The sequence below is a fragment of the Nansenia antarctica genome (assembly GCF_963989245.1).
Source record: "Nansenia antarctica genome assembly, chromosome: 6".
Lineage (NCBI taxonomy): Eukaryota > Metazoa > Chordata > Actinopteri > Argentiniformes > Microstomatidae > Nansenia > Nansenia antarctica.
Window position 1 is genome coordinate 59,100,084 of NC_137676.1, and position 27,972 is coordinate 59,128,055.

General features: G+C 41.7%; 3 protein-coding genes across 3 annotated transcripts in view; 2 read left to right on the forward strand and 1 right to left on the reverse strand.

Moving 5' to 3' along the window:
* Positions 1–8,132, forward strand: part of LOC308160747 (uncharacterized protein) — a gene marked incomplete at its 3' end in the record, with an annotated part of 29,293 nt that extends 21,161 nt beyond the window's left edge. Inside the window, exons 17-25 of the mRNA XM_080534689.1 lie at positions 195–276; positions 564–654; positions 1,239–3,027; positions 3,709–3,882; positions 4,924–5,097; positions 6,114–6,287; positions 6,480–6,653; positions 6,769–6,815; positions 7,588–8,132. Of these exons, the coding sequence (XP_080390815.1) occupies positions 195–276; positions 564–654; positions 1,239–3,027; positions 3,709–3,882; positions 4,924–5,097; positions 6,114–6,287; positions 6,480–6,653; positions 6,769–6,815; positions 7,588–8,132 (3,250 nt within the window). The remainder of the gene's footprint in view (positions 1–194; positions 277–563; positions 655–1,238; positions 3,028–3,708; positions 3,883–4,923; positions 5,098–6,113; positions 6,288–6,479; positions 6,654–6,768; positions 6,816–7,587) is intronic.
* A 3,399-nt stretch (positions 8,133–11,531) lies between these two features.
* On the reverse strand, positions 11,532–17,038 carry spcs3 (signal peptidase complex subunit 3). The gene is made up of 5 exons (XM_080533223.1): positions 16,801–17,038; positions 16,044–16,119; positions 14,339–14,413; positions 12,556–12,671; positions 11,532–11,955 (listed from the first exon to the last, which is right to left on the reverse strand). Exons 1-5 carry the CDS (start codon positions 16,941–16,943, stop codon positions 11,823–11,825), a joined length of 543 nt encoding a protein of 180 aa, XP_080389349.1. The 5' UTR covers positions 16,944–17,038; the 3' UTR covers positions 11,532–11,822.
* A 266-nt stretch (positions 17,039–17,304) lies between these two features.
* Positions 17,305–24,551, forward strand: asb5b (ankyrin repeat and SOCS box containing 5b; the record flags this gene model as incomplete). The annotated part of the gene is made up of 8 exons (XM_080534690.1): positions 17,305–17,454; positions 19,136–19,286; positions 21,824–21,903; positions 22,020–22,127; positions 22,490–22,640; positions 23,203–23,337; positions 23,704–23,895; positions 24,424–24,551. 8 exons carry the CDS (start codon positions 17,305–17,307, stop codon positions 24,549–24,551), a joined length of 1,095 nt encoding a protein of 364 aa, XP_080390816.1.
* Between the last annotated feature and the right edge of the window lie 3,421 nt (positions 24,552–27,972).

Consider the following 27,972-nt stretch of genomic DNA (forward strand, 5'->3'; position numbering starts at 1 on the left):
TCACAACATGCTGATAGAACATCAACATGCTAAAAACACATAACTACATATAATTAGATGATCACACAGTCCTTCGCTTTGTCACATATGCTTCATAGAAGAGAAGGTACAGTATTCTAATTGGGAAACTGGGCCTCATTCACAGTTCTCTGGAGAAAGACATCTACTTATTTATTAGTTTGACCTATCCCCAGTGACCAGGTGGAGAGACCAGAGTCAGAGATTCCCAGTGGTCAGTTTGTCCAGAGTCAAAGTGAACTGGCCTCCATATTCAGGGTGAGCTAAATAGAAAGTAGAACATGGAAAATGGCCACCTGTGTCTTTCCTTGGTTTTGGCATTTTTTTATGATATTATACAGAGTCTCAAATCTCTCCTGGTAAATATATTAAATATTTTGAGTGGGACAAAATTCAACAAAGGACAGTTTTTCACTCTCCCTCCACACTTGTTTCAATTGCATGCCAAAATCAGGTGTTGCCCTTTTTGTATTTAGTCTCTCTACTGGTAAAGGTTTATCCATTATTGTCTATCTCACTCCTCCTGTTTTTTTTCTATGTTTCAGTTGCTTGAAGACAATGTCATCACTTTAGTGAGAAATCAGCTGAAGAGGTTCAGGAGCCTTATTTCTCAAGACTACCCAGAGTGCTTTGAGAGTCAGGGGGAGGAAGAGGAAGTGGTGGATGATGAAGAAGAAGAGAAGCAGGAGAGCAGTGCCAGAGAGGGGGCTCTGAAGATCACACTGCATGTCCTGAGGAACATGAACCAGAAGGAGCTCGCTGACACACTGGAGAAAAGTAAGTGACCTCATTTTAATATAAAGTTTCACAGAGAAGTGTTACTGGGATGAAATATTATTGGACATTTTATTGGAAATATTATTGGAAATATAAACACCACTAACTGTAATTACTATGTCCATATCGCTATGTGGTCGCTCTTTATATTATGCTGCATCTATAACTTAGTATCTCTGTAATTACTCCAGTAACAAGATTGGTTGTTTCTGTGTAATTGCATAGTAACAGGGTTAGACAGTTTCCTATAATTACAGATGGAATAAAGACTATTCTTTCCTACATGTGTAGTAATATATATTTCAACGACAGGACATACTGTGTAATTAATTACTATTATAATAACTTAATTAAAACAACATGTAATTACAGTTACTGCAGGTATTGGGTCAACTTAATGTAAAGTGTACCACGAATATTGTGCTTATTGTTTTGTCATTCAGATGAACTTGCTGTGGTGTGCCAACATGAACTCAAGTCCACCCTGAAGAAGAAGTTTCAGTGTGTGTTTGAGGGAATAGCTGAGCAAGGCAAGCCAATACGTCTTGATAAGGTCTACACAGAGGTCTACATCACAGAGGGTGGAAGTGGAGAGGTCATTAAGGAACATGAGGTCCGACAGATTGAGACAGCATCCAGAAGACCAGCAATGCAGAGGACACCAATCAAATGCAACCACATCTTCAAGCCTTTACCTGGACAAGACAAACCAATCAGAAATGTGCTGACAAACGGAGTCGCTGGCATTGGAAAAACAATCTCCACTCAGAGGTTCATTATGGACTGGGCTGACGGAAAAGCCAATCAGGAAGTCCAGTTCATATTTCCACTTCCTTTTCGGGAGCTGAATTTAATGAGAGAGAAGACACGTAGTTTGAAGGAACTTCTTGGTCATTTCTTCATTGAAATGAAAGAATCAGGGATCTCCAACGTTGACAAGTATAAAGTTCTGTTCATCTTTGATGGTCTGGATGAGTGTCGACTTCCTCTAGACTTCCAGAACAACGAGACATGTTGTGATGTCACAGAGTCAACCTCAGTGGACGTGCTGCTGACAAACCTCATCAAGGGGAATCTGCTTCCCTCCGCTCTCCTCTGGATAACCTCCCGACCTGCAGCAACCAATCAGATCCCTCCTGAGTGTGTTGACCGGGTGACAGAGGTACAAGGGTTCAATGACCCACAGAAGGAAGAGTACTTCAGGAAGAGAATCAGTGATGAGAACCTGGCCAGCAGTATCAACACACACATGAAGTCATCAAGGAGCCTCCATATCATGTGCCACATACCAGTGTTCTGTTGGCTCTCAGCTGATGTTCTGGAGAGACTGTTGGGTGGAGCAGAGAGAGGAGAGATGCCCAAGACTCTGACACAGATGTACACACACTTCCTGGTGTTTCAGACCAAACAGAGGAATGTGAAGTACCTTGGAGTCCATGACAGAGATCCACACTGGGATAAAGAGCTAATTCTGTCACTGGGAAAACTGGCTTTCAAACAGCTGGAAAAGGGCAATCTGATCTTCTATGAGGAAGACCTGAGAGAGTGTGGCATTGACGTCAGAGAAGCCTCAGTGTACTCGGGAGTGTGCACTCAGATCTTCAGAGAGGAGTGTGGGCTGCACAACGTGTTCAGCTTTGTGCATCTGAGCATCCAGGAGTTTCTAGCTGCTTTATATGTGTTCCTCACATTCAACAACAGCAATAAGAATCCACTGGTCAAACAGAAATCTTCATCCAGGAAGCTATGGTCATCACTCACACGCAAACCTCTGGTCGACTTACACAAGAGTGCAGTGGACATGGCCTTACAGAGTGAGAATGGACACCTGGACTTGTTCCTGCGCTTCCTCCTTGGCCTCTCACTGGAGTCCAATCAGAATCTCCTACGAGGCCTTCTGACACAGACAGGAAGCAGCTCACAGACCAATGAGGAAACAGTCAAGTACATCAAGAAGATGATCTGGGAGAATCCCTCTCCAGAGAGGTGTATCAATCTGTTCCACTGTCTGAATGAGATGAATGACCATTCTCTAGTGGAGGAGATCCAAAGCTACCTGAGCTCAGGAAGTCTCTCAAAAGCCTCACTCTCACCTGCACAGTGGTCAGCTCTGGTCTTTGTGTTGCTGACTTCAGAAGAAGAGCTGGATGTGTTAGACCTGAAGAAATACTCCACATCAGAGGAGGGTCTTCTGAGGCTGCTGCCAGTGGTCACAGCCTCTAAGACGGCACTGTAAGTAGATGGACAGAATTACTCTAATTAAACGTAAATTAGGACGATTTCAGGGTTATGAAAATACATTGTAGAATAGTAATTAGTGAGTAGGCTGCTTGATGAAAAATACAAGAAAACAAACTCTTCATAACAAAGCCTAACAAACAATACTTTTGCAAAAAGTACAAACAAAATGATCTTTTGGTGATTTTGATCACTTAAAATAATGTAATGATTATCTAAACATTACTATTGTGTACTTGGTCAAACAACACATTCTTTGATTGCCTCCTTTTCATTCATACTTTGTTGACACACAAAAAAGCATAATGTATATCATAGTAATAGAAATGTAGTTATTGAGAACAAAATTAATTTAATGTTTATTGACACACAATTATGTGACTTGCTCCATCATTTTCAGTCGCTTTGTGTCTCAACTCCCAATAATGAGCGAGTAACACTGGTTTGGAGAAATCCATTCTTGACATTTACTCTATTTTTAACATAACGGCTATCGCATCCCACTCGCGGTACCCCGGACATTCACACTGCGTATCAAATGAATACTTTTTGTCTGACATAGCTAGCTGGCTGCAAAAAATGCAACTGGAAATAATAGAACACATCAAATGTAAATTTTTCTCTCAGTCAAAATGACTTAACTCTTTTTATAACTTCTATTTATTTCTCATTCAGGCTAAATGGATGTGACCTCACAGAGAGAAGCTGTGTAGTGTTGGCCTCAGCTCTCAGCTCAGACTCCTGCCACCTGAGAGAGCTGGACCTCAGTCATAATGATCTATATGACGGGGGGGTGAAGCTGCTCTCTGCTGGACTGGGGAGTCCACACTGTAAACTACAGACATTGAGGTGACTATTCTTGTTGTCAGACACATCATTCCAAAGTTTCTGTTACATTATCATTATATAGAATGAAATATACTTTCACAGAAAGGCTCAATGATTGAGACAATGTACATTATCTTCCAATCAATTACTAGTGTGTGTGTGTGTGTGTGTGTGTGTGTGTGTGTGTGTTTGTGTGTGTGTGTGTGTGTGTGTGTGTGTGTGTGTGTGTGTGTGTGTGTGTGTGTGTGTGTGTGTGTGTGTGTGTGTGTGTGTGTGCGTGCGTGCGTGTGTGTGGCAGAGGGGGCTTCTCTGTCTGCACTCTCTGAATATGTTTGCCCTCCTCAAATCCTGACCCTGGCCTTAGATCAAGCTCATGGGGCTACACAATACTGGACTAATAATAATAATAATAATAATAATAATAATAATAATAATAATAATAATAATAACCTTTATTTGTGTAGCACTTTCCTGCAAACATTGCAGCTCAAAGTGCTTTAATCATTACATAATAATAATTTGATCATTTAGTGATTTAAAAGCAATATTAAAAAGATGGGTTTTTTAGTCTTGACTTGAAAATATTTGCTGAGGTTGCATCCATAATGTAAACTGGCATTGCATTGGTTGTATAAAATGAGAATGCAGCCTCACCAAATCTCTTCTTTTGTACATGTGGTACACAGAGAAAGCCAGCGTCAGAAGACCTGAGAGATCTATTGGGCTGATATGCTAGCAAAAGGTATTTCAGATATTCTGGTGCTGTGCCAGTGAGAGCTTTATAAACAAACAGAAGGATCTTGAAATCTATTCTGAAGTTAACAGGATGTAAGCCAGTGTAGAGTCTCTAAAATAGGAGTTATGATCTCTTCTGCTTTTTTTGGTTAAAACACCTAACCCAATAGCTACCAAATACATTATACCAGACGTAGAAATCCAGTGACTACAAATGTATCCATAGTTGCTTGCTCCCCTGTTGAGAGCAACTACAACTCTCACTCATGAATTCTTGCACCACAGTTATCGTTTGGCTGCATGTATTTATTTGTATTCCTCATTCAGGCTGAATGGATGTGACCTCACAGAGAGATGCTGTGAAGCGTTGGCCTCAGCTCTCAGCTCAGACTCCTGCCACCTGAGAGAGCTGGACCTCAGTCATAATGATCTACGTGACGGGGGGGTGAAGCTGCTCTCTGCTGGACTGGGGAGTCCACACTGTAAACTACAGACACTGAGGTGACTATTCTTGTTGTCAGACACATCATTCCAAAGTTTCTGTTACATTATCATTATATGGAATGAAATATACTTTCACAGAAAGGCTCAATGATTGAGACAGATATTGTACATTATCTTCCAATCAATTACTATTCTGTATGTGTGTATGTGTGTGTGTGTGTGTGTGTGTGTGTGTGTGTGTGTGTGTGTGTGTGCGTGTGTGTGTGGCAGAGGGGGCTGCTCTGTCTGCACTCTCTGAATGTTTGCCCTCCTCAAATCCTGACCCACCTGGCCTTAGATCAAGCTCATGGGGCTACACAATACTGCACTACTACTACTACTACTACTACTACTACTACTACTACTACTACTACTACTACTACTACTACTACTAATAATAATAATAATAATAATAATAATAACCTTTATTTGTGTAGCACTTTCCTGCAAACATTGCAGCTCAAAGTGCTATAATCATTACATAATAATCATTTAATCATTTAGTGATTTAAAAGCAATATCAAAAAGATGGGTTTTTTAGTCTTGACTTGAAAATATTTGCTGAGGTTGCATCCCTAATGTAAACTGGCATTGCATTGGGTGTATAAAATGAGAATGCAGCCTCACCAAATCTCTTCTTTTGTACATGTGGTACACAGAGAAAGCCAGCGTCAGAAGACCTGAGAGATCTATTGGGCTGATATGCTAGCAAAAGGTCTTTCAGATATTCTGGTGCTGTGCCAGTGAGAGCTTTATAAACAAACAGAAGGATCTTGAAATCTATTCTGAACTTAACACGTAAGCCAGTGTAGAGTCTCTAAAATAGGAATTATATGATCTCTTCTGCTTGTTTTGGTTAAAACAACTAACCCAATAGCTACCAAATACATTGTACCAGATGTAAAAATCAAGTGACTACAAATGTATCGATAGTTGCTTGCTCCCCTGTTGAGAGCAACTATAACTCTCACTCATGAATTCTTGCACCACAGTGATCGTTTGGCTGCATGTATTTATTTGTATTCCTCATTCAGGCTGAATGGATGTCACCTCACAGAGAGATGCTGTGTAGTGTTGGCCTCAGCTCTCAGCTCAGACTCCTGCCACCTGAGAGAGCTGGACCTCAGTCATAATGATCTACGTGACAGGGGGATGAAGCTGCTCTCTGCTGGACTGGGGAGTCCACACTGTCAACTACAGACACTGAGGTGAGGTCTTTTGGGGTGTAGAAGCATTGCATGTAGGGCCATTAAAATGTACTAGTTTGAATGTTCTTCACTTAAATACAATGTGTCTAGCCTTTCAACTGCAGAATTAAGACGATTTAAAGCGGTAAAGATGTACATTAGAGAGGAACAATCAGATTCTTGATATCAGATGATGTGACACTATTTCCCCAGGTTGTCATTCTGTGGAGTCCCAGAGGAAGGCTGTGCTTCTCTGGCTTCAGCTCTGAGGTCTAACCCCTCCCACCTGAGAGAGCTGGATCTCAGCTACAATCACCCTGGAGACTCAGGACTGGCGCTGCTCTCTGCTCTACAGAAAGATCCACTCTGTCAACTACAGACACTCAGGTAAAGGCTGAATATGTGGCTGGAGGTATCAATGAGATTAATGCACAGTATCTATTTCCCACATGATTGTGAATGTGTCATCCAACCACTGTATGTTCTTGTGTGGTTGATACAGTGTGGACCATGGTGGAGAGTGCAGGCTCAAACCTGGGCTGATCAAATGTAAGTCTCCAACACTGTAGAGAACAGGACTGTGATATTACTCAAGAATCAGGGTACAGCAGAGTTCAAACAGAGCACCAGTATTGTATTCATATGTAAATCTAAAATATTAGTAAATGTGAATTAGTTGTATCCCTAGTAAAACATTTTAAATTAATAAGTAGTATTTTGTGAAAAAGATTATGTTAGCATATAATGCCCAGTTCACATCCATGCAACGCTATGCAACGGTACGCAACGGAACTCGCAGTCGCAAGGAATCGCCAGCGATTTGACATGTCAATTCTCAGCAGAACGTCCAGATTTTATGGAACGTCTGATATTTCTCTTCAGCCAATCAGGAAATAGCACAGACCAGCTTCATCTGTTGCCAAGAAGCGGAGTGGACCTTATTAATACGACCCGTTTCTGAGCCAAACAGGAATTAACATTTCATGGTAACGATGAGAGTGCAAACTCTTCTAATCGTGGCAACTATGTTAAGCTATTACATGCTTTTGCTGAGAAAGATGAAAAGTTAGCTAGACATTTGTAGACAGGTAGGCAAGACTCTTGAAACTCTCACCTATGTGTACCCCATCTGTCTCATCTGTCTCACCACCCGTCGGTCGCAAGTAGTTGCCAAGTTTTTTCTAACAACGGTTTAAACGTTCTAAAACTGACCCGTTGTGTTGCGTTGCATAGATGTGAACTGGGCTTAACAAGATCTCAATGTGAATATTGTAATTTATCCAATTATTGATTTGATGGTTATTTTGGCCCTCTCAATCAGATGCCTGTGAGCTCACACTGGACCCAAACACAGCACACAGCTGGCTCTCTCTGTCTGAGGACAACAGAGAGGTGACATGGGGGAGAGAGGAGCAGCCGTATCCTGATCACCCAGAGAGATTTGAGTACTTGAGACAGGTGCTGTGTAGAGAGGGTCTGACTGGGCGCTGCTACTGGGAGGTAGAGTGTAGGGGGCGTGGGCCTTTTATAGCAGTGACATATAAAGGAATCAGCAGGAGAGGAGAGGGTGGTGACTGTCGGTTGGGATACAATGACAAGTCCTGGAGTCTGTGGTGCTCTGACACCTCTGAGCGTTACTATGCCTGGCACAATAATAAGACAACTGACATACGTGTCCCCTCCTCTGACTCCAGCAGAGTAGGAGTGTATCTGGACTGGCCGGCCGGCATTCTGTCCTTCTACAGGGTCTCCTCTGACACACTGACCCTCCTGCACACATTCCACTCCACATTCACTGAGCCCCTCTACCCAGGGTTTTCTGTTTGGACCTATGGTTGTTCAGTGACCTTGTGTAAACTAGTCTAAGGGAGATCACACTGAACACCAAAGGCTCAAAGATGTTGGATCATAATGTGATGTCATGATGTCATTTTACACACATCAAGCTTCATACACTTCATACACCCTGGGTCATCCAGGGGAGAGGTCCCCAGTTTGAGCCCTGCTGGTTACATCAGTCCCACTCTGACACTAGAGGGCAGCAGTGTATGTACATAAGAGTTAGTCACATTGGGTATTTGAGCTATGATGCTGTATTACGTAGCTATGTGTCCTCTGTGTGTAGTGTCAGTCCCACTCTGACCACTAGAGGGCAGCAGTACAGGTCCTGTGAGATGGAGGAGTCTCTGACTGTAAACTCTTCAGGACTGTGTCAGTGTAGGTTTATACTCCTGCCTCAGATCCTGTCTGCAGAAGTTGATGACAACCATTTGGTTATTTGCTCATTGTGAAATATGTGGGAAAAGTGCAGTAGAATTTTTGTATATTCTTTTTTTGTATATTCTTTTATTACCTTTTTATTTTATTTCTGGAAATGCAACTGATCGTGAAACAATCCAGATGAATCATTATATTATCAGTCAGACTGGTGATGAACTCTGAGACCCAGAGTCTCTGACCCTGAGGAGAGAGAGTGGATGTGTATAAGAGTTGGTAAAGTTGTGTGTTTGAGTTCAGATGCTGTATTATGTAGCTATATGTAAGATAGCAGGGAGTGGATGTGAAGACAGCTCTCCTCCTCTGTCAATACAACATGTCCATGTTCTGGAATTCACTTTCCATATATTTCTGTACCTGTCTATCTATCCAATGTACATATTTTGCATATATTTATATATACAGATATTTTCCTGGGTGTCTGTGTGTCAGTGTAGCTCTTGTGAAGCCCTGCAAGTCCAAATGGACAGACAGCGAGATCTGGGACTGGTGGTCAGAGAGGATAGTGCCTCTGTGTTTTAGTTGTAATTATTACAATAACTGTGTCACCTTCTGCCTCCTCCTTCTCATTCTGACAGAGGCGCCGTAGTGGCAGCACTAGTCTACTAGCCTGAACTAGCCCTATAGTCAAGTTCCTTCATTTTAATATGATGATGATGATAATTACTGCATCAATATCAATAAAGTGTTTGTGAAACAAAGAACTGTGTGACCTCATGGTGACTCTACACATGTCTGAGAGGCATGTCTTGTTCTATGTGATGTATTTCTATCTGAACGCAGCCCTGTGCAGAACCATGGACAGCTCCTGATCAGCCCACCTGAAACCACTCAGCAATCACACAGCTGCAGGCAGTGGAGCCTTCAGACAGACAGGCTAGAACCAGCATGGAGCTGGAGTTTTACAGTAGAACAGTTATCATAGAAATAGACCTTGAACAACAACTTGACATGAAACATCTACGATGAGGAAGATGGATGGAGACCCAGAAGCCCTGGTTACACCTGGTAGGTATCCTGATTGATGTGTGTCAGAGAATTGGGGCAGTATTCAATGTCTTCACTATGACGTCACGCATGCAGAGTAGTGTGTCTATGGTTGTGTCGACCAGCAGACAACTGGTACTGTTGAACCCTGCATAGACCTTTCTGAGTGAGTCCCACATCATATCACCAATCAAATTATCATTCAATTTCAAATCTGGGGCTCATTTACTGCAGCATGAAAATAAACCATGCAGAATATAGAACCATGTCCATTCTGTTAATTCTGTTTCTATGCAGAACCATGTCCATGGTAGTTATTCTATGCAGGTACCTTAGGAACTGCATAATGGAGACTGCATAATGTGACTGTACACAAGTGACTGTACACACACATTGTAGAGAAGGAGAATCTTCCTGTGTATTGCACTTTTTTGTCTACAATGAAATTATTAATTCATGTTGCAAATTGTTTTAAATATGCAACTTTTGTTTCAGTTTGATACAACGATGGTTTAATCCGTTTTGTTTATTTGTTAATATGTTCATGGTTTAGCAGTTGTGTGTGTGTGTGTGTGTGTGTGCTTTTTAATAAAAGTGTGGAGTTCAATACATGTGTCAAAGTGTGTTTTAAAACAGTATAATGGTTACATTAACATCAACAGTGGAGCTTAGGGTTTGAGAACTCAACAGGGGCTGCATACTGATAAGATTTGAACTTCCCATGGTAAAATACACACTGTAAAATGTCATTTTTTTTCTTTAATGAAATGAATTATACATCATAAAAACATGTCGTTTTTTAAAACTTAAGAAATAAATGTTTTTCTTAACAGTAGTGTCCTCTGGTGGATTTTAACCCAGGCCTGAAAAGGTAATTTATTTTAAAAATGTGTTTGTTGGAGTATATACAGATTAGTATACCCCCCTCCCCATCATTCTAATTTGTCCTCTTGTGTGACCAGTGAGCTTGTTTATAGTAAATGATGTGATATGCAACAAACATTATTTCACATGTTAGTTAATGTGTTTGTTGTTTACTGGAAACCACTTGGACACAGTGTTGTAGAGCTGCTATACTTTCAGTCCTTGGTTTGGTCTTTGTCACAAGTTGATCAGAGGAACCTTTTCTATGTATTGCTCAATCCTTTAAAGGGACACTTCACTTTTTTAAACCTCATATTTTGTTATCTCCCTTGTTTTCTCATGCTGTGGAGACGAATGATGTTCAAAAGTGGTGATGTCCCTTTAACTTCAACAGAAGAAGCCATGACAGAGGTATCTTCTTCTTTCCCTCTGGCCAATCCATTACAAACTTAGCAGTTTGAGGCAGGATAGGACCTCCTTAAATTGTCAATGATGACGTGGTAGATGAAAAGTATTACATCCCAAATCTAATCTCCAACTAAGTTAGCGCCATTATCTTACCAGTACTTCCAAACATATACAAATGTGCAGGTACACACACACACACTCTCTTCCTACATTTTTGTCTGAAGGCCTATGTCTTTCTCAAGATGTGCCATTGGAATCCCCTCCATGATTCCGGTCTCCTTCTCTGGTTGCTACTGCAGTAAGCTAATATAGAAGCTTAGACCACAGAATCTACATCACATCAGGCTAGCTAGACCAGTCGAGCCATCACATGACACAGACACACACAATTTCACTCACATTACTCTTCCCTTCACTAGGAGGTCACTTCCCGTCAGTGGCTCATGTGCACTTGGTTCTTTCAATAGAAAAGGAGCTAACTCAATGAACAACCTTTATACAAAACGTACATATTATATTAAAGTCCTTTTGTTTGATGGTCACCAAGGGCCATTTTCAAAGTTAAAAGTCACAGGGTATTGCTAAGTAAAGTAGAGATACTGTACAGTACAGAAGGAAATTGCTTCCATTGTCCTTATTTGGCACACATCGCCACATCTCAAACGTTTCCTCGGATACCAATGTTTACATGTTTACACATTTCTTTCTGAATAAATGAATATACAAAAACCTATTTTATTATTTATTTTTTTATAACAAAGAAGGCAACACATACATTAAAGAAATCTAACAAACTAAACCGGTACCATCCAGCAATTTCACATCATTCATCTTTACAGCTGAATATAACTAGTTTGTCTGTGACTGGTCAATACGTTGTAACACAGTCCATTTTCTATTTCTGTGTGGCAGCGTCAATGCACATACATACAACCAGACAGACACACCCATTCCCAAACTTTCACTTTTATTAAAAGTCATAAAAGAGGGCACAACATTTACAAACAAGCATGGGACAGTTCAGTAGCTCTTTGTGGTCTCGTATGCGTCTGGGAAGGGGAGGGACATGTGGCCAGAGCCCATGACCAGGGGCAGGATGCCAGCGTTGGGTACCACGTTCCATGACAGGGTCAAGGTGATGTTCTTGTTTGCCCTGGGAGGAAAGAAATACTTAGTTAAAAAAAAAAAACTCACTCAAGCCCACACACACACTTCAGACCTAGAGTTTATAGTGGCTACATGTCAGGGTTTTTCCTGGCTAAAAATAAGGCTTAGGTGGAAGAAGTCTTCCATGGCTACTACGTATATAATGTAACAATAGTCTAGCAGCATCTGCTGGGATGACCGAATTGTAGCAATGAATGCATGGACTGTTCTTACATGGTTCTTACAAGATTTCTCCTAGAAGGCTTAGGTGGGGCGAGAAAAGCCTTAGGCGAGCCATCTAAGCCTTTTCAATGCAGAAAAAACCCTGGATGTGAACCAACCACACAATGTAACACATTGTGTAATTTCCCCTTTTCTTCCAGGAGGCTGATTCTGCCATCATGTCGAGGTTGTTTTAGAGTATTACGGTAAATTGTGTTATACTACCATCTGCTGTATATAAATAATACTGCATCACAATTCACAATTCATATGTAGCAGCTGCTGCTTACTCCTCAGTAGATAATCAAAATGACAGTGAGGTGACTGACGACCCGATACATTCCACATTAAAGTTGGTGGGTTGGGGGTAGGTGGGGCTTCTTACCGGAGACCGTTTCCATCATCAAAGAAGAAGTACTTGGACTTTGTGTCCCTCAGGTTTAGCTTGGTGCTTTCTCCTCTCAGGACAATCTTGTCCCACAGGACCACCTGGTTCAGGGCCTGGAATCAAACAAACATATGCAACACACCTATGCAGCCATTGTACCTGTGCAGATTATACACACCACACCTGAATTATTCTGAAGTGCTCCACTGCTTGCCACTGTAAAGTCCAAGACAAATTTCCACATTGTGTGAATAAAAACATGTTCTATTCTATCCTTGCAGTCATGTCTTTACCACCACTAACGTGCTGACAATCTTCTCTTGCATTTCATCAAGTAAAAAGTGCATGACCAAGTGGAGCCACTGTTAGGCCCAATCCCAATTCACCCCTAGCCCTTCGTTTTCACCCCTATGGCTCGATTTGCGCGTTCACGTTTAGGGCGAGGGCTGTCCCAATTCATATTTCATCGAGGGCTAGGGGTAAGGGGGAGGGCTAACTATTACTTCGTTTCGAGCGATTCCAGGACCACACTAGCTTCGAAGGGCTAGGGGAAATGTCATTTTAATTCTCTGTAATTACTTATTAATAAAGATTTGAAAAATTATGATAACCATCTTATTGTCTTAGTTTAATGTCATTACAATGCATTATAGACCTTTTATTTATAACACGCATAACCCAAAAATCGCTTTTATGTCGGTGCTGTGTCTAACGTTACAGTAACGCAACGCTGCATGACAGTCGAGCATTTCAGAGATGTACAGTCATAAATCAATTATTACCTGTGGCGTTTGACAGCGGATGATGGTACACATATGTAAAGTTATCTATCAAACGTTCGTCTGACTTGTACATGATGCGCATTTTGACCTATTTCCACCCGCAATCTAATCCGAGCAGTTGTTATTAGGTAATATTATTAATGGGTTGTATCATTCATTTCAATGCATTATAGACCTTTTCTTTATAACAAGCACAACAACAACAAAACGTTATCATGCCGATGTGCTGTGTGTCTAACGTTACAAGCTGATTTGTGCATGACAGCCGTGCATTGACATATTTCCATGTCTAATGGCATATGACACGCGAAATGTAACTACAGTTAAGGATACGCGTAAAGGATGATGATCTATCACCGTTCGACTCTACTGAGAAATGTTTCCGCTTATTTGTCATCTCTCCTTCACGGGCAAATGTGGCCGCGTCCCCAAGAGATCCTCTTTCTACGTTTTTGACCACCACTATGATGGATTGATTTTTGGATTCTAGACGACGAATTGTTCTGAGAAAGGCGCTTGGTAACGTGATTTTTGGACAACGCTTTATGACTACTGATGGACTGGTTGTTTTGGTTGGAGTCATTCATTGTCATTAAATTCATTGTCATTATTGCGATGTCCACAAAAAAGACATCGCTGACGGAAGAGACAAAAAAAGGAACGTCTAAACACTACAGTGTGTTGATAACAAACGAAAATAGATGCTTATAGCACACGCAACAGAAATAAACACAGCTGAAGAAGGCATTGCGAGATGTGAGAATTCGCCGGCAACACAACGCGTCACCCGTACCGCGTGATGACGTAGGCGCCGTGAAGGGCTGTCCCAATTCATAGGGCTTAGATTTCAAGGGGTAGGGCTTGTGACGTGTTCGAAGGCCTTGCCTTCGAATCGAGTGACACTCGAAAACGAGCCATAGGGGTAGAAAAGGGAATTGGGATTGGCCCTTATTGTCAAGAAAACAAGAAAGGGAGGATGCATGCTTGTGCTTGCTTACATTGCTTTTGGTTGCATACTCAGCAGACATGTAGAGGAAGAGCTGCTTGACGTTCCAGTCGAATATCGGCCTCAGATGTGAAGAGGGTTAAGGCAATCAACATAATTAATGACCAAATGATGATGATTCACTGATGATCCATTCAGCCAATAAAGTCATTAATGACCAAAAACAACATTTGATGTGGGGAATTATGGCTGCTTATCAAAAGCCACCAAAAAACAGGAAATTTAAAAAAATCTACCACAACCACCCATAACTTCACCTACAGTATGCACTTACATGGTTTCCAGCACACTCCTTTTACACCTGCTATAGTGCTGTATGTTGGTCTACTGTACAGTGTACTCACCACTGGGCAGGCTGGTTAGGATTCAACGCTTCTCTCAAACAGCAAATGCTGATCGCCAAATAAGAAATAGCACAGAGGTGCACAATTATAGCAACACGTCCTCATCATGCGAATGCATGCATTTGTTTACCTCCTGCATGCCAAAGCCTTAAGCCTAAGTTACCATGTAAGGCTGCCACGATTAGTCGACTAGTCACGACGACGTCGACTACCAAAATCGTCGCCGACATATTTGGTAATCGCATGTTTTTTGGGAGCTGAAATAAGCGGTTTTTTTTTTGGGCCTAGCACCAGGGGAGCCCCCCCTCCCAAATTTCGTTGTTTGGTACCTGTACTATATCAATGACAATAAAGACCATTCATTTCATTCGATAAGCATTCGTTTTTCTTCCCTGAAGCTGCCACTGGCTAGCGTCTCCCAGTGTCTTTGATGTACATGCGCAGTGTCGGTCATCCGGGGCACACGTGACTTCCCCGGAAAAACAAACAGAGAAATGTCTTCCTGTCCTCGTACCTCTAAAGTGTGGGAGCATTTCAACCACAACGTTGAAAAAAAGAATGTAAAATGTAACATTTGCAAAGCTGAACTCGCTTATCATGGCAGCACGTCTATGATGCGCGAGCATCTAAAAAGGAAGCACGTTGTCGCAGATGACGAGGAAGACGATGGCTCGTCTCGGTAAGCTAGTTAGCTTGTTATTGGCTAACGATATTGTTACGTTAAAAGCCTTCTTACATTATTTTACGTTGTCATCAAAGCGATACTTATCAAATAGCTAAAAATGTTGTCTTAACGTTACAGTGCTAAGAAGGCGCGTTCTACTATGAGATGAGTGAAGCAAAGCAAAACTTTTGTACTCTGTACAAGTATTTATTTTTGTTTTTGTATTCTTTTGGTTGCCTAGTGCCTAGCCTACCTCAATTTACTCAGCAGTTTGCAGTCTTTGCACCCTCTACTACTCGTTACATTACATTACATGCAAGTGATGCCAGAAATAAATCTGCAAAATTCATAAAAATATCTATTTTTGAGTGAACAATCATTTTAATTGTCTTTATTTTTAGTTAGCACATGCCTACAACAACAACTAACAACTTCAAGCTAAATTTAGAAGCTGATTTAGAAGATGATAGCTAAATAAGAGCGATTGAGTAATTGTGCGATAAGCTGTAATTTATGATCCGATTAGTCGACTAATCGTTAAAATAATCGGTGACTAGTCGACTATGAAAATAATCGTTTGTGGCAGCCCTATTACCATGACAACATTACCTGAAACCTTGACAATAACACAGGCCCCATTTCCTTCCCGTCTCACACATTTGTTTGATGAGCAGCGCAAGAGAAAGGATATCAGCCGAGAGGTCAAAGGTGATGAAGCCCAGATCACTTCTTTCCCTCGGTCCTGTGAAGTCATCCACGTTTTTCCTGTGGAATGGCAAAGGTAAGTACAAATTCTGTGTACCGTAGACATCTAGTGATACTACTTTAGTAGTAAAACAGCCCACAATTTCTGGATGTCCAGCATTACAACCTAGTGTTCCTTTTTTTGGTGTTGAAAATGAACGAATCTAAGCCCATGAAACCGTTTTGGCCTATTTTTTTTTTTTAATGCTCAGTTGGTTACTGAATGTGTAACGTCTCCAGCTGATAAGGTATGTTGACAACATTATGACAACAAAAGGAAGTTTGTCGCAGCACCTACAGTTCTAGTTCACCGTTATCTAGACAGCCCTGACGTGCTCTTCTCTGATTGGATAACGGGCAGGTGTGCTCTTCTCTGATTGGATAACGGGCAGGTGGCAGAGCAGCTGCTGGCGTCATGTATCTGAAGGTGTTTTAAAACTAGCCAGCAGAACGCGCCATGATGATGCCAAGTAATGGACAATCGCGCCCATTTGTTAACCTAGTTCATTTCTCCAACCTGGCTGTTTCCCATCATTGGGCATCTTTCGTTTCGGGCCTAATTGCACACAGACATGGCTAGCTCGCTAACTGTAGCCTATCTATATCAATTCATATGCAACTGTGCACATGTCAGAGCATGGAATCACACATATGACACACATGACATAACTATGTATCAATCATTGTCCTAACTTGACTCACAGCATCACTCTGGAGACGTGGATGTCCACCGGGACACTTCTGTCTTTGAACGCCGTGGTAACGAAACATCCGAACGTCAGCGCCGCCATGACGCTGAGCGAAAAGGCGAATAGGGAATTCGCCCTAGATAACACTGTGTTCATTCTGAAATATGTTTATATTCAAGTTGTATAAATTAGGAGGCAAAATATCTCCTTAGCTACAACACTCCTGTCTCGCCTCTATGGCAGGAAGTGTTAAAACAATGAACATAAGGAAGTGGATACTCTTCTTCGTTGTATTTCCTTACTCGATGGGAAATGTAATGGGCAACACTGCCCTCCTGTGGTAGGACACTGAATCACCATTTCATTTATTTTATGCAAGTTAATACAAAATAATATAGTTATTTTAATTCATATAGTTGTCAGTATCATTTCCGACCCCAAAGGCAGTAAAATCAATCATATCCATTGAACACTAGGGTCGATTCCAATCAGACAGACAGACCGACAGGGCAGTGAGATGGCTGAGGGCCTGTACAGCCAGCCTGTTGGAACCCAGTACGCCAAGGTCTACCTCTCCATATTTACCCTGTTTGGCTACAAGCTCTTCGTCAAGATCAGCCTGAACATTCTCACCCACTTCTACGTGGTCAAGGGAAACCACAGCTCAGTAGTTCCTCTGAAATGTAGCTCTCCCCCCCATCTCTCTCTCTCTCTCTCTCTCTCTCTCTCTCTCTCTCTCTCTCTCTCTGTTGTTTGAGCATATCCTTTACCAATCACCAATGTCTATTGGTCTATCTTTATTTTGTATTTGTATCTATTTTATTTTAGCCTATTATTCAATCAGTTGTTGTCTGAAATGATGTAACATCTGAATTCCCCCTCTGGGATCAATAAAGTACCTATCTATCTATCTATCTATCTATCTATCTGTCTGTCTGTCTGTCTATCTGTCTGTCTGTCTGTCTGTCTGTCTGTCAGATAGTCTGTCTGTCTGTCTGTCTGTCTGATAGTCTGTCTGATGTCTTGGACTGTCTGATCTTTATTAGTCCTTGGTCTATTAGTAACTTGGTAATCGTTTCAGCAGGAGATCCAAGGCTGATCCCTGCTGGTTCCAGGTATCTCTGGCAAGGAGAAGGTCAAATTAGGTGAATGTAATAGGGGTGGTTTGTAACCGTGATCATGATTGGTAGCCGTTCCTGAGACTTATACTCCCACATTTCACGTTGAGTCCACATGGAAGTCCTCTCTTGGTCTCTCAGACGACACCTGAAATGGCGGCCACATTTTGAATCAAATTCACAGTATTAAAGTCATGAGTTTGCAGGCTCTATTGTTCTATTCAAGTTTGCCCTTGAATAGGTCCCATAATGCAACACTCAGCTGACACCGTTAATCTCTTATCAAGACTGGGCACTCACCCACATCCATGATACTGTGTCACATGGCAACTCCACATGCACAGCATGTCAACATGGAATGCTGTGGCCTGAAAATAGTCACCTCCAGGAGAGGCACACAGCACACAGTCACTTATTCAAATACTACCTCTACCATCTACTACCACTGAGTGCAATACTCTGAAATGCTATTTCTATTATTTGTTATTATTACTACTACTATTGGATTGCTCAATTTGTCTCTTGTCTGATTTGTCTTTTTAAAACGTTTGCCACTTTACTTCTCCTGTCGCTGCAATGTCGAGGAACTTAAGTCTAATCATTTTATACTTGTAATCTTATACTTGTATAATGGGATGTAACAATAAACTTGAAACTTGAGAGATCAACATGGCACCAAAGAAATTCTTATACAGGGGACAAGATGAAAACCCCGTTATGAATCTATATATTCTATTGCATTTTCAACCATATCAATTTACACACAATGATACAGGCCCTTACACAATTGAAGGGTAGGCCTACTTAATGGATGAATCCAACCATGCAGACATAAATCCGTTGCAAACACAAAGGTTCCTAACTCTGACACTGGCGCAGCTGGACTAACGTCGCTCAAACCTGCCTGTGGTATAAATAGATCGATGCTGCCGTGTGTACCGTTATTTCCCCCCCCCCCCCCCCCCCCACACACACACACACCCGTGCGTGTCTACGCTATCGTCAACAACAAGCCGAGCAGCCAATGAGACAGCGGTATAGCCCAGCGGGGTATTCCATCAACATCGCTAAAGGAAAATCCAGGTTTAGTCTGAAAAGTCTCGCGAGAGTTCTTAAAAATATCTAGGCATATTCCGATAAGTCTCGCGAGAGTTATCAAAAATAAGCCAGGATTTTCCTTTAGCGACGTTGATGGAATACCCACCAGATCCCACTGCCCCACTGCTGCAGGACAGGAGAGCTATGACAGATGCGAACATGCCCGAAGTTCCATCCAAAGAGAGCGCGAGCTCTGGAAAGGCGCCGAGGAAAAGGACATCGGAGAACACAGAGAATCACACCGCTATAAAGAAATCCTGTTGGGGTATTTTAACTAGCCAAGGTCGGTATTATTACGCACTATCGTCTTTCCGCACACTGTGCTTGACTGTCACCGTGTAGATCTGGGCTGCTGTTCGTTTGTGTCAAGTTTAGTGGAGGCAGCCAGCAAGGGATTTAAATAGATATCATAGATTTGAGATAATAGGGGTGTAAACACAAACTTATATATCACATCTGGGCACATGCCTCTAGGTCGCGTAAATCGCAGTATTTGCGCATGATGTCTTCTAATGCAACGTCCAGGTTCATAATCATTTGTTAATGTAGGCTAGTAGACAGAGATACCAGGGGTTGAATTGTAAATATATATATATTTTCCCCATTTTATTGGCACAATAATGTCATTAATGGCATTGAGTATCCCAATAATTGTATTATTATCACTATTATTGAAATTAGTAATATATATATATATATGATTATGATTATGATTATAATAATAATAATAATTATAATCATACAATTATTATGGTTATGCTTATTGTTATTGTTGTTGTTGTTCTCCTTCTTCTTCTTCTTTTACGATTATCATTGTTATTATTATTATTATTATTATTATTATTATTATTATTATAGTAGTAGTAGTGGTTCTGTGACATGGAGTAGTAACTGAGGGTCTGCAGCAGCTGAAGCTGCCATGTGCTCTGCTCTCTGGTTCACATCTCAACAACAGACTGATCATCTCCTTTCACAGGACAGTAAGCGCTTGACCTTTGAGTAGAATTAAACCCCAGCTTTATAGACATGAACACTGATGTTAACACTGATTATACAGCATTCAAGCAGTAGTTTGGTCAGTAGGGTCACATTATGACAGTGACTGTGAGAGGAGGTGATTACTGTGTGACTTCTTGCGTGCCTTGAAGGTGATGTCATGCGGTATTTTTAACCTGACTTGGGTGAAAGGAAAGCGTCATTTGAGCTCAATGTGTCAATAAGGCATTCTGTGGTAAAAAATTACCGACAGTCAGTCAGATAAACGTTTCCAATATTACAACCATATTGAAAATATACACACGCTCACGATCTACAGACAGACTGGGTACAGTACCCTAGTTCCTTTCATCATGTACTTAGATTAGATTAGATTCAACTTTATAATTGTCATTGCAGAGTACAAGTACTAGACAACGAAATGCAGTAGGGCATTAGGGCAAAGGGGTTATGGGAGCCTGCAGAACCCCTGGGAGCAAAGCAGGAACAAACGTCACATGGCTCAGTGTAGGCCTCAAATATTCATGAGAGCTCTCATTTACCCCACTAGAATAGACACTCTGCCCTAGAGAGAGAAGAAAGCACATGACTGCTGTGGTACCAGGCAACCAGTTACACAGGGACAGGACTGTGGAGAGTGCTAACTTGGTTCCTGAAAGGAGAGAGGGAGAGAGAGAGAGGGAGAGAGAGAGAGGCACTGCTACTGTTGTGACATATTGCTAAGTCATGCTTCCTTAGACCTGTGGTTCTTCACAGAACCGTTGTCCTATAGGTGGTACTTTTAGTTTAGGTCGACAGTTTTCAGAATATGACTATATTTCTCTTATTGTCTTTTTTTTTCTTGATACAATATATAAGATGTAATATCAATATTGTAGGCATTTAATCTAAATAATTTATAAGATTTCTGCAAAAATGTCAGAATACTATATTAGGTGTGGCTCAGGCAATGCGTAGCAACCACAGGCAGTTTCATCAGACGTTCACATGAGCTTGAAAGCCGTGGAATGCCCTTCCAAAGATGGCTGCCTTGCTGCTGCATGTGTGAGTCCATTCACAACAAGGCCCACCACTCCTTACAGCAGTAGTAGCAGGTGACAGGCGTGCTCTTGCCCACAGGGTATGTCATATACGTACCAGTGGTTAGATGGCCCCTGGGGAGATGGAGACATGGGTACGTATAGAAGCCACACCGGAGGTACCAACTATGACAGGTGACAACTATGTGTTGTAGTGTGCTCTGAGGTGGGTGGTAGATGTTATTACTGTCTGGTTGTAGCTGCTAGTACATGGCAAGGCCAGATGGCAGCATGGTTGAGCTCCTGCTAAATATAGCGCCAGTGATAGACTGGGAGTGAAAACCTACCCAACGCTGTGTGACATGCTATGCTATGATATGCCATGGATTATGCGGGACCGCTGTTGTGATGTAGCGTTTTAGAAGGGAGGGGCTCTATCTCAGTCCATTTTATCGTGTGGTTGATTTAATAATTCGTTCATACTGGTCGTTGTGAAATTATAAATATGTTATATGTGAGTAGTAATGGCAATTGAATGCCCATTTGATGTGGTGGTGGAGGACATTATCACCATTACAAAGCAATTGATACTACAAATCAATGATCAATACTGCAATGATGTAGATATTTACAATCGTGATCCTCTTACTCTGGGGGTGAATTGTTATGTTCTCCAGCAACAATACTTGTTGCAACGGGGTCCATAAAAAATGGTGCTGGACTGAACAATGTATGATAAAAGCGTCAGCTGAATGGCATATATTATATATATATATACATATATATTATTGTATCCCCCTCACAGGGTCATGGGCAGACCGCTCTCCTCTCCATGAGGCAGCGTGTCAAGGCCGACTCCTGGCCCTCAGGACCCTGCTGTTGCAGGTGAGTCACAGAGGGGCGAGGCACTGTGGCGCAAAGGATTCTGGTAAACTGACTTTGTCACAGTGTTAGTGCAACAAGGTGGAAGTGCGGTACTGTTATGTTTCGTTTCGTCGCAGGGTTACAACGCAAACATCATCACCATTGATCATGTGACACCGCTGCACGAGGCGTGCCTCTCGGATCACGTGGCGTGTGCCAGGGCCCTCATAGCAGCTGGTGCCAATGTACGTACCTCTACCCACACACACACACACACACACACACACACACACACACACACACACACACACACACACACTCACATGCACCACACAGACACACATGCACGCACAAACACACACACACACTCACATGCACCACACGCGCACACACACGCGCACACACACACACACACACACGGCCGCACCACACATAAACGCACGCACTCCCAAACACAAATGCACGAGAGATGATTATTTGAGCAATTCATTAACGCTTTCCATGACTCCTTGATTGTGAGCCAGGAAGGAACTGCCTCATTATAACTGCACATCATGCAGATTACGCAGACCTATTGAACATGACAACATCCTGTTGATGTGTCCAGGTCAACGCCACCACCATAGACGGGCAGACGCCGCTGTACAACGCCTGCACGGCGGGCAGCGCCCCCTGCGCTGGGGTCCTCTTGGAGCACGGTGCCAAGCCCCAGTCAGAATTATGCCAACCTTCGCCCATTCACGAAGCCTCCAGCAAAGGTAGGAGTGCCACCTCAGGAATCACTGGTGATCAGAAGGTCAAAAAGGTTCAAATCCCACCTAGGAACACCACCACTAGTGTAGTGCCCTTGAGTAAGGCATTTAGCCCTAAGTTACTCCAGGGAGACTGTCCTTGTAATCTGCAATTGTAAATCGCTTTGGATAAAAAAAAGTTTGCTAAATGGTTAAAATTTAAAAAATGTAACTGAGTCTGTCCCAGTATTTCCAAAACACCTGATCAGAATAATCCAGATTATTTATGTTGTTGGAATCCAGGATCAGTTCGAGACTTCCCCTAGGCTACTCAGAGTCTGCCTGATAGAACCTGAGCCTGGATTGCAGAGAGGGTCATTCCGATCTGGATGAAAAGTTTTGAAATACTGGGTCCCAGGTTAGCAGTGCTTAAGACACAGTCATAACATGTTGGGTACCCAGCTTAGTCCTAGCCAGAGTAGCAACCACTCTAAATAACCATTTGGAACGTTATTGCTAATACACTGACTGTGTCATAGGTCTCCTGGGAGTGGATATGGGAACACTGTTAACATATTTTTCTGTGTAGGCCGAAGTGCTTGTGTGGAGGTGTTGATCACGTGGGGGGCCGATGTGGACTATGACATCCCCCACCTGGGGACGCCTCTCTACATGGCCTGCTCCTCCCGGGAGCTACAGTGTACCCGCAAGCTGCTAGACGGAGGTGAGTGACTCTCTCTACAGACGTGTGTGTGCCTGTGTGTGTTCCTGTGTGTGTGTGTGTGTGTGTGTGTGTGTGTGTGCAGGTGTGTGCAGGTGTGTGCAGGTGTGTTTAGGTAGAGTGACTTTCTCAGTGACTCACACAGTCGCTCTAACTTTAACTACCTCGCTTAACTGCATTTCGTTGTCTGGTACTTGTCCTCTGCAATGACAATAAAATTGAACCTAATCTAATCTAATCTAAACCGTTAGGTTGTTTCCTAGGTCGCCTGAAAGTATAATGGGAAAGTTTTGTTTATTTAGCACTCGCTTTAAAAAACAAAAACAAAAAACAAACACCTTATTTGTGGTCCTGGTCGCTGCTTCCCAGGGGCTAACGTCCAGAAGGGGAGGTTCCTGGAGACGCCGCTCCACGCCGCCGCCCAGAAGGACTGCCCAGAGATCATCTCAGTGCTGCTGGAGTACGGGGCGGACGTCAACGCCAAGAATGTGGAGCTGAAGCGGCCGGTGGAGTCGGCGCCACCTAATAGCTTAGCGGAGGGAACGCTACTGCTACACGAAGGTAACGCTACGCTGAAGAACATATACTGTAGATCTCCTCACTCAACTTAACCTAGGAAGATAGAGGATGAATAATTAGACGACAGAGAGATGTCAAATAGAGTAGTGGGTTGTCCAACTTGTGATGAAACGAGCAGTTAAATATTGTTTGCGCATAAAACGGGTAGTTTTAGCAATTCTAGCAATAGTTCACCACAATATCAAACCCACTTTAGGTGAAGTGTCCCTTTAAGACCTGAAGCTAATGATTTCCTCTCTCTCTCTCTCTCTCTCTCTCTCTCTCTCTCTCTCTCTCTCTCTCTCTCTCTCTCTCTCTCTCTCTCTCTCTCTGGGAATGGATGCAATCCCCCCAAATCTCTCTCTTTCTCTCTCCCTCGCTTGTTTGTTCCCCCTCTCTTTTCCTCTCTCTCTCGCCCACTCTCTCTCTCACCCACTCTGTCTCATTCTCTCACCCTCTCTCTCCCTAATTTTCTATCTCGCCCTTTCTCTCTCTCTCTCTCTCTCTCGCCCTCTCACCCCCCCCCCACAGCAACGCCGCGGCCGCTACTTCTGCAGTGTCGTCTCCGTATCAGAGAGTACATGGGTCGCCCACGACACCACCTCATCCCCCAGCTCCACCTCCCCACCCTCATCAAACGCTTCCTCCAGTACAGATAGGCCACAGCACTCTCTTTCTCTACAGTATCTCTTTCTCTCCATCCTTCTCTCTCTCGCTCTCTCTTGCGCTCTCTCTCCATCTCTCTCTCTTGCACTCTCTCTCTCTCTCCATCTCTCTCTTGCATTCTCTCTCTCTCCATCTCTCTCTTGCGCTCTCTCTCTCCATCCCACTCAGTCATCAAGTGCATTTATTAGTCTGATTATGCTGATTATTGTTTATAACCCAGAACCTCAAACGCTCACTGACATTTGATTCTGTACTTTAACTGATACTCTATTGCACTCACTCGGTGGTCCCAATGTAAACACTGGGTTGCTTTTATTACGTTGACCAAAATAATCTAAGTTTATACATTTGTAAGGAACAGGTGATTATCAACACTGCATTACTGTATTAAACGTCCTTAATAGAGTAGAAATTACAGCCTATCCCAGAAGTCGTCCTTTTAAACCAGTATGTCATTTGTGACAAATTATCTGACTAGTAATGTCCTTTAAGATCTGTGTAAATGTGTTGAAATGCATGTTCATGTGAGCCCAGTAGGCACTGTCAATTTTGTTATGCTTCAGTACTGTACATGAAAAAACCCACGTTAAGAGCCCCAATATGTATTGACCCAAATATAAATTATTTACATATAAATAAATATAAGAAATAAATAATGTTTTAGTCTAGTTTGCATCACTGCATTAATATAATTGTAAAAGTCCATATGGACAAGTGTAATATGAATCTAACTCAGAACAAAGTTAATACAATTGAAGATTGTATCTTAGAAATGTATCAGATGCAATAGGAAGAAGAGATTTCCTCCCATGTTCTGCAGGAGGTTATGGACTGCACTTATATCTCTATGCCGGATAATAGATCGGCTTTGCCAAACGAGGTGCATGATGATCAATATTATGTTTTTGTTGTCTCATCGTCTGATCAAATAAACAATGTTTAATCTCACATTGAACCTATTTTATTCAGATACTAATCAGTAATAACTTATTAAAGGTAACATAACAAATGTGCGTGTTTCACTCACAAATGTACAGTATTTTGCCAAAAATGCATCTCACATATTATGTTTCACAGAAATAAAATAAAAAATATTACAATATTTGGTTCTGTTCTTTTGTGTCTGTGGTTTGGGTGTTACCAGTATGGACATTGAATTTAGTTTTTTATGGACATTGTCTATCAGAATATAGAGTGGTCTATAAGAAGCTCAGTAAATGCTGGACACAGAAGAAACAGAAGCGCTAACGTTAAAATAAAGCTAAAGTGATATTATTTGGGAAACAAATATCACTGCCTCCCTTATTTCTTGGTATAAACTATTATATAGTAAGGTTAAATTAAAGAGTTTCTGATTGGCATTCCTCAATCTCTCAAGACCACAGAGGCAACACGCTGTACTGGATATCTACAGTCAATACATCCTTCAGTAAGTAAATCCAAATCCTTTACTTCTTGGCTGTCTTATAATCAGTTTAACCTAAACACAATTTACAGTATATCCTGCTTAAAAATGTAACATAATCATGACATCATTGTTAAGTGAAAAATCATTATGATATAAGAAATGACAGTATATTCTTCATATTTCACTATGGTGTTCTGTGAAGCACAATGGCAACATGGACTGTACAGTAGGCAGAAAAAAAAAACGATACATACATTCAGTTAGATCAAGAGAACTCTGTATCAACATTCACCTTGGTAGAAAAGTAGTATGAATACATTAATTCAAAATAATACACTTAACCCCAAAATGTGTTCTATATACTCTACTGTACATTGTCTGATAAATATTTGTTTTCTAAAGCATGATGCCTCTCTTCTATACATCAATAATGTACCTTCCAAGATGTTGTAATGATTAACTTTCTTAAGGCACAACCTTCGTCAGGTAAGAAATCATCAATTATCCACTTGCTTACGTAGAATTGTATATGTATCTTATAATCAAAATGATCCCTAACTCTCCTTGTGCCTTTGGTAATCATCCTTCTCATGTCACGGTACTTTATATGGTTTAGCATGTCACCATCCAGACTGCCTTACATTGATTGTTATAGTGACTTCCCTCACGGGAGGCTGGTGGAGGGAAAAACAGGTTCATTGTGATGCATGAAATGGAATGAGGAATGGTCTGAACCATGAGATTCTTTTCTCCACCAGCCTCCCCTGAATATTATTATTATTACTATTTATGATTATCGTTATGATTAACTTTCGATTGTTATTGTTATTATTATTACTGTAATTATTCTTATTCTTATTATTCTTATTAATAATATTAATATTCTTCTTATTATGATTATCTCAATGGTGGGCTGATGCTAAATATACCCACACATATTTTTGAGTACAATTCTGCTTTAATATCCACCCTCAGACATCCCAAAATGCATCCACCCACACTCCTCCTAAAAAGCAGCCATGATCCCTGATATGGCAATGCTGCACAATGAAACAGGATCTATGTAAACAGCAACGACCTTTTCTCATGTACAATTCCCAACTTTACACATATGTCCACATCTCTTAATTTGGTCCTGAAGAGGCTATATATACATTCACAGTCAAATACAATACAGACACAATGCTAATTTGTTTCAACGCAAACCGGTACAATCATTACAACTTCGGATTGATACTAACATAAAAAGTCTATTTTTCAAGCTAGAGAACAGGTATGTAGTTGTATATTTAAATACCCTGTAAGCATACGGTATCCCTCTGTATCATTTGTATATTATGCTTTTGATCAGCAAGTACAATGTCATCTAGATGATATTAGCTTTGATCTGGTGCGCTATGTGCAGACTATGTTCTGCAACAACAGAAGTGATCAAACGTTGCCGGTGGTAAACCAACAGCGAAACCAACACAAAACAAACAAACAAACCAGGGTCTTTGTCGGAAACTTCTGTTAAATACAACAAGACCTATCTGTCTATATCATGATGTGCAAACACATTTGTTGATGTGTCTAATAAGAAATTTCAGAGCTAGAATGGTCCTTCCTGTATACCAACCTACTTAATGACCATTTTTAAACACATATTTAAACAAATCCCGGTTTTCCTCAGCGTCTATCGCTATGCAAACACATGTCTCTACAAGAAGCTGCAATACTGTAGACTGGATGACACACTTTGGAAAAACCACACTGAAAAAGCACATGAAGGAGAGAAAACTCGGTGTTAAGCACAGGTTTAGTTGCCTTGTCATTCATTCTCTTTCACGTTCATTTGTTCGTTCATTCGTTCGTTCCGGAACATCTTCCATCCCTTCTTCCATTTCAGAGAGAGAGAGAGAGAGAGAGAGAGAGGTGCGCTTCCTTGACGCAGGCCGTCATGTGACCTCGGCCCTGGTGGCTGACCAATAAGACGCTTCCGTTAGCCCGTCCTTGGTGTGCATGGC

Bases quoted from the DNA above. Each gene is read 5' to 3' on its own strand.
- spcs3 (XM_080533223.1), bottom strand. From the start codon at position 16,943: ATGAACACAGTGTTATCTAGGGCGAATTCCCTATTCGCCTTTTCGCTC. The intron at 16,120-16,800 runs GTGAGTCAAGTT...GCCATTCCACAG, and splicing joins CACGTCTCCAGAGTGATGCT to GAAAAACGTGGATGACTTCA. The intron at 11,956-12,555 runs GTAAGAAGCCCC...CTTTCCTCCCAG, and splicing joins GATGATGGAAACGGTCTCCG to GGCAAACAAGAACATCACCT.